This window comes from Chinchilla lanigera, unplaced genomic scaffold (assembly GCF_000276665.1).
Source record: "Chinchilla lanigera isolate Chin_1 unplaced genomic scaffold, ChiLan1.0 scaffold00012, whole genome shotgun sequence".
Classification (NCBI taxonomy): Eukaryota; Metazoa; Chordata; class Mammalia; order Rodentia; family Chinchillidae; genus Chinchilla; species Chinchilla lanigera.
In genome coordinates, this window is record NW_004955413.1 from 8,219,872 (window position 1) to 8,226,944 (window position 7,073).

Here is a 7,073-nt window from a genome sequence, read left to right on the forward strand (position 1 = left end):
TATTGAAATCTTAACATACTTTATACATTTATGTGGTACAAAGAAGAATGGAAAATGACAATCATTTCTTCAAATAAGGTTAGAATTCCTCATAAGACATAAATATATATCTTACATGTTTCAACTAGAAAATATAGAATATGAATGTGAAATATATTTGGCTTCACAATTCTGATAAACTTCCTACCATATTTAATATATGTATGTGTCTGCATAAAAAATGGTTAAGTATATTATTGGCAATGTTTCTTCTCTATGTATTTTTTTAACATAAAGCACATACCCTTTTATTTAATAAGCTCAGCTAACAGACTTTCTACAAGTGTCTTTAGAAATTATTCAAATACACTGTGAAAAGAAACACAAATTATTACACACTCCAACAGTTTGGTTTCTGTTAAAAGTCACATTATGTCTCTGTTATCGATCTATGAATATCAAAGTTTCAAGTTCTTTCAGCCAGCATTTTGCCTGCCACAGAATTAAAAGAAATGCCTGTTTCAGCTTCTTGTTTCCCCAAATTAGGACACATGAATGACCTGAAGGATATAAAACTTCACTAGCCAGGAAAAACAAATAGACTGATTTAGTGTCTGTATCTTGCAAGTACAAACCTGATATGATTACAGACAGAGAGTACAAGGCAAATAACAAGACAAAGGAGATCACCGTTTGCAAGACTTTTATGTGGACCTTTGTGCTGGGATCTTGAAATCCTTGGCCATGGAGCTTCATCCTCTTGAGATGATTACTCAGGGAGGATATTAAAACTAGAATGCAGATCAAGGTTGTCAAAAAGGGTAGGAAGTTCACTAGAGTGAAAAAAGTTCTTTTGGAAAGGTATATATTATTCTTCAGTTTGGTCTTCCAAGTCACATTCCCTAAATATTCTTCTATCTCCATAGCCTCATACACAGATTTTATCATAAAACTAAAAGGCAGGAACACCAAAGACCCCAACAAAATCATTAGACTGACTCTATTAACTCTCCTCTTTAGGCAATGAAAAATACAGTTGGAGAAATTAGTTATTTTGAGGACATAAAATATACTTAGGATAGTGGCAAGCCAGATACTAAAATGATTGCTTACTGTCCAGAAAATGTGAATAGTAATTCTTAATTTAGTAGAGCGAGTTGGATGAAACACATTTAAAAACCAACCTACTATGAGTGTCCAAATCAAAGTAATCCTGGAGACAGCTAGAGCAGTAAGAATCCAGTCAACTGAGGAGATCTTTTTTCTCTTCACCCAGTTACTGCAGTTCACCAGGGCTATGAACACATTGGCAAAATTTCCAGTAACAAATTCTGCCATTGCTATGAAGACCAAAATGTTCCACAGAAAACTTATCATGTCTGAAGGAGGAGAAAAAATCCAAGATAGCAGTTATCTTGATTCCTTTGATCTATTGACTTTGAGCCCTTTGTGCCCCTGACTTTTGCACGGGCAGTTAGCTTCCTGTTTCTTGTAAATTCTCCGACCACTGTCAACTAGAAAATCATCAGAGTATGAATGCAGCAGATGAATTCAATGCAGCATTTATGGAAAATGGTGATTTCCAAGCAGCTCAAATTAAGTTTTTATAGGACCTTTAATAGGCTGCTGTATGTCATAACTGATGCTAAAGTGAAAGCTTGATTCTCAGTTGGTAGCATGCAAATAGAGGCATATTGTCTTTCACTGTTTTGCAATTTTTCCTTGTTCAATGTGTCTGAAGCTTGTGTTCTTGCAATTTACTTTTTTGATAGTACACATTTTCATTCTTCAAGTAATTAATATTTATTTTAAAAATATTATCCAATATACTGTGGTCATTTTAATATTGGCCCATATTTGTTGACGTTTTCTTTAGCCATTATTCTAAGCATTGTACTATTTTAGTTTTTTAAATTTTACTAAAACAAAAAATCCCACGGAGTCAGTATGCCATTATGCTCTCCATTCTACTTTCAAGCTATCTTTCTTCCTATTGTTTCACATATTAGAAAAACATGCAACACTTGTATCTCTGAGTCGGGCTTATTTCTCTTTGCGACTGAAAACAGCCCATTGTGTACATGTGCCATATCTTCACTATCCATGTATCCATTGGTTAGCACCTCGCTTGATTTCATAGCTTGGCTGTTGTAATTTTTCTATGATAAACATGGGTGTTGAGATTATATCTGCTGTGTGATAACCTTAATTCATTCAGATATGTACTACGGAGTGATATAACAAGCATACGGTGTTTCCTTTTTCAGTTTTCTAGTGAACTTGTATAATGATTTCCATTCTTGCTATACTAATTTACAATACCACCAATATATATGTTTCCCTCTTTTCCTTGCATCTTCACCAGGATTTACTATTTTTTCTGTTCTTGAGGAAGCCATCTTAACTGAAGCAAGAGGGAATCTCAGGATACTTTCAGTTTGCATTTCCTTGAGGGCAAAAGATTCTGAACACTTTTTCACACCATTATTAGGCACTTACATTTATTGTAAGAAATTTCTGATCATCTCCTTGGCCCATTTATCAACTGGGTTTTTTTTTTTTTTTTTGGTATCTTAAAAAATTCCTCATATATTCAAGAAAATAATCTGGCAGAAAAGTAACTGGCAAAGATTTTCTCCCATGCAGTAAGCTGTCTCTTCACTCTGACTTCCTTTGCTAGGAAGAAACATTTAAAATTGATAAAATGCAATTCTCAATTCCTGCTATTATTTTGTGAACTATTAGAATCCTATTTCAGAAGTCATTTTCTCTCTTAAGATCTTGACTGATTTCCAAAAGTAAAGATTTCTTCAAATTTTCAACCAGTTGTCATTCTACCTTCTTCACGGAGTGCAGGTAAAAGAGTTCAGGGAGCAGGATAAATCAGCCACTTAGCATCACCCTGCCAGCTGCCCAGTTGTTTCAGATAGTGCTCACTTGCGACCCCAGGCAAGTCCGATGAAAGTTCTTGTCTTCTCTCTTCCTTTCCTTGCCCAGTTGTTGGTAGATTCATACATTTAGAATAACTGGATATCTTCCTGTTTGAATAATGAATGGGTCATTAAAGAAATCATGGGACAAATTTAAAAATTCCTAGAATCAAGTGAAAATGGAAATACAGTGTACCAGAAGTGGTGGTGTAGAGTGAAGGCATTTCAAAGACGGAATCTAATGACTATAAATGCCCACATAAGAAACATCTCAAATAAATAACTAGCAGTTTTCTTGTACCAGTTTTTTTCTAGCAGTTTCAAAGTGTCAGGTCTTATACTTAGGTCTTTGATGCATTTTGAGTTGATTTTTGCACTGGGTGAGGGATACAATTCTAGCTTTAATCTTCTCCTTGAATATCCAGTCTTCAGAGGACCACTTATTAGAGACTCAGTTCCCTAACACATAGTGTGTTTTTGGCTCCTTTGTCGAGAGTCAGATAGCTGCAGTGTGTGGGAGTGTTCCTCTGTCTTTACTTCAGTCCATTGTTCTCCAATGTTCCATGCCATGCTATTTTTGATGCTATGTAGTATTATTTGAATGTTATTCAGTGATTCCTCTAGAATTATTCTTTTTGGTCTTGGTTACTTTGAATTCTGTATCTTTTGTGTTTTCTTATGATCTTAGGATTGCTCTTTCTAGTTCTGTGAAGAATGTCATTGGTATGTAGACAGGGTACTAAGTCCGTAAATTTCTTTGGTAATGTAGCTACTTTAACGATATTAATTCTGCTGCTGTATGAACACATGAGGTCTTTCCATTTTCTTATGTCTTCTAAACTCTCCCGAGTGCTCTACAATTTTTCTCACAGAGGACTTTCACCTCTTTGATGACACTGAGTCCTACATATGACTAAGATTTTGTGAAAAAGATTATTTTCTGACTTTTTGGTAAGTTTACTGTTGGGGTATAGAAAAGGCATTAATTTATTTATGTTGACTTTTTATCCTATTGCTCCTTAAATTTATTTATAAGATCTAAAGTTCTTCTGATGGTATTCTAAAGGACTTCTAAGTAAATGATCATATCATCTTCAAGTAAAGATACTTCAATTTCTTCCCTTTTTTTCTGTCTTTTTTACAAAGAGCCTTATTATGCATTTAAGGCTGGCCTTGAGCTCACTTTGTACCCCAGGCTGGTCTCGAACTTGTAATGTTCCTCCTGCCTCAGCTGCCCGAGTACTGGGATTACAGATGGATGCCTGGCTTCTTTTCTATTTTTATCCCTTTCACTTTTTTCTCTTGCCTAATTTCTTTGGATGAAATGTAAAGTATGTATTGAACAGAAAGTCAGTTTTTACCCATTCAGCAGGATGTTGGCTGTAGATTTGTTGTATGTAGCCTATATTACACTGACAAGATCCTTTTATACCTATTTTCTTCAGCACATATATCATGAATTAATTTTCATGTGGTTTTTTAATGGTACTTGATTCTATTTATGTGGTGCACTGGATTTGTATATGTCTAACTATCCTTGCAGTGATGGAATAAAGCGAACTTGAGCAAGTCCTATACTTTTTTAAATGTGCTGTGTGTTTGCTTTTTTTCAAGGTATATATTGAGTACTTTTCCGTCTATATTCATTTAAGATCCTGAGCCTTAGTTTCATTTTTTTGAAGATTCATGCAGTTTGGGTATCTACTGTTTTTGTTTTGTTTTGTTTTGTTTTGTTTTAGAATGATTTTGGAAGCTTCCATTCCTTCTCTATGTCATGGAGCAGCTTGAGGTGAATTGGTATTAGTTCTATAAAAGTCTGATAAAAGTTAACAAAGAATCCATTCAGTACTGGGCTTTTATTCATTGGAACTTTTTTTATTAAATCTTCAAACTTATTGCTTATTTGTGTTGATTTTTATATCTTGGTTAATTTTGTAGGTCATATGTGTCTAGAAATTTTTATATTTCTTCCAGATTTTCCACTACGTTGAAACCTAAGTTTCCAAATAGTGCCTAATAATCCTGTGCTTTTCAGAAGTAGGGGTTGTAATATGCCTTTTCTTGCCTCTAATTTCAGCAGTTTGTGTCTCCTGTCTCTTCTGGTGAGTTTGGTTGATGGTTTATCCATCTTTCATCTTTTCAAAAAAACAGCTGTTAGTTTTCTTTATCTTTTACATTATTCTTTTAGTCTCTAAGTGATTAATTTCAATCTGATCTTTATTTTTTCTTCCATAAGTTTTTAGTTTCATTTGTTCTTATTTTTCTAAGGCCTTGAGATGCATTATTAGGTTATTTATTTGAGTTGTCTGATATTCAATGCAGGCATTGATAGTCATAAGCTTCCCTCTTTGAACTGCCTTCAGTCTATCCCACACTTTTGGGCAGGTGTGTTTCCATTTTCTCTTTTTAATTTTAAAGAGAATCCATTTTCATTTGATTCTAGGAATGTTTTAATTCACCCTAATTATTTCTTCAATGACTCACTCATTATTCAAAAATATAGTTTTCCATGTCCAAGGCCAAGTGTTTTTATATTATTTGTAGATTGTTTTGTAGTTTATTTCCAATTTCATTACATTATGATCTGATAAGATACAAACAATTATTCCAATTTCTTTTCCTGTGAAATTTGCTTTGTGACTGAAAATGTGACCTATTTTGGAAAAAATTCCATGAGCAGCTGAAAAGAATGTGTATTATAGTGATGCTGGATGGACTAGTTTCTGTCTGTCATGTCCAAATTAGAGTGCAATTTAATATTTCTGTCTTGATTTTTCTGGCTGGAAAACCTATCTTTTGTGAGACATAATAACTTACTATTATGCACTATTATTGCATTAGGCCTATCTCCCTTTACTTCCAGTAGCATTTATTTTGTGAAATTTAGTACACTAATGTTCAGTGGATATATATACATATACCATGAATCAAACTCAGGACCTTGCGCTCGCCAGGCAGGTGCTTGCACCACTGAGCTATATCTCCGGCCCATATATTTTCAGTTGTTACAGCTTCTTGATGAGTTGCTCCCTTTACTATATAGTGAGCTTTGTCTCTTTTGAATAATTTTAGCTTGAAGTCTGCTCTGGTGGATACAACTACTGCCACTTGCTCAGTTTCAAGTAGCCTGAAATACTATTTTCCTTTATTTTCAGGCTGTGAGTATTTTTGTAGATAACAAATATTTCTTGTAGGTACCAAGAAGTTGGGTCTTTTTATATCCAATCCACCAATCCAATATGGATTATATCCAATCAACCAATCCAATCTGTGTCTTTTAATTGGAGAATTAGGACCATACTGTATACTGCACAGCTCTCAAATTTCCCAGGGGAGGGACTGAGAGAGGCTGGAGAAATAAGAGACAGAAAGTTGAGGTCAGGTGTAGCCCTCACTCTGGCTGGGAGGAAAGGAACAGGCCAAGGACTGTGGAGTTTTTATTTATACACTCAGGATATTGATGTCAATTTCAATCTCTCTGCCTAGGAACTTGTTTGCCAGCTGGAATGGCTTGTTTATATGGCTCACTTGGATCTCTGTGTTCTCAGAGCCAGCTTTGTCTTAGTCCAGCGTATGTGATTGATCTCCAGCTTCAGCTGCTCCAACAAGATCATTTACATTTAAGGTCCTTCTTGAAATGTATATACTAATTCCTGTTGTTTTTTTTCTGTTTTTCTTACACTTGATTCCTGCCTGATTTTCATTTGTTTATCTACTGATCTTTTGTTTATAAGGTAGATATTTTCCATGCTTTCATGGTGGTGTTTGTCTTCATTTTCTGTGTGTAGTGTTTCTATAAGCATCTTCTACAATACAGACTTAAAATCATGAATTTTTTTAATTTATACTTACTTTGGAAGGTCATGTTTCTCCTTTTATTCTAAAGGATACCATTGTAGGACATAGTAATATTAGTTCACATTGACAGTTACTTTTTTTCATGGTTTGAAGCACAGCATTCCATAACCTGGCTTTTACATTTTTCGTTGAGAAATCTGCTATTATTCTAATGGATCTGCAGTTACTATATAAATAATCTGGATTTTCTCTTACAGCTTTTAAAACATTACTCTGTTTTAAATTTTTTACAATATAACATGTGTCTTCATTTTCTGTGTGTAGTGTTTCTATATAGTATCACTTATTTGAATAAGGCAATGTACA

General features: G+C 34.3%; 1 protein-coding gene across 1 annotated transcript; it reads right to left on the reverse strand.

Moving 5' to 3' along the window:
• Positions 1–420: 420 nt before the first annotated feature.
• LOC102025781 (taste receptor type 2 member 20-like) lies at positions 421–1,356 on the reverse strand. Its single transcript, XM_005379633.1, has one exon. The coding sequence runs from the start codon at positions 1,354–1,356 to the stop codon at positions 421–423; it is 936 nt and encodes a 311-aa protein (XP_005379690.1).
• Positions 1,357–7,073: the final 5,717 nt, after the last annotated feature.

What these genes read in the sequence shown, in the direction of transcription:
- LOC102025781 (XM_005379633.1), bottom strand. Translation starts at nt 1,356, where the DNA reads ATGATAAGTTTTCTGTGGAACATTTTGGTCTTCATAGCAATGGCAGAA.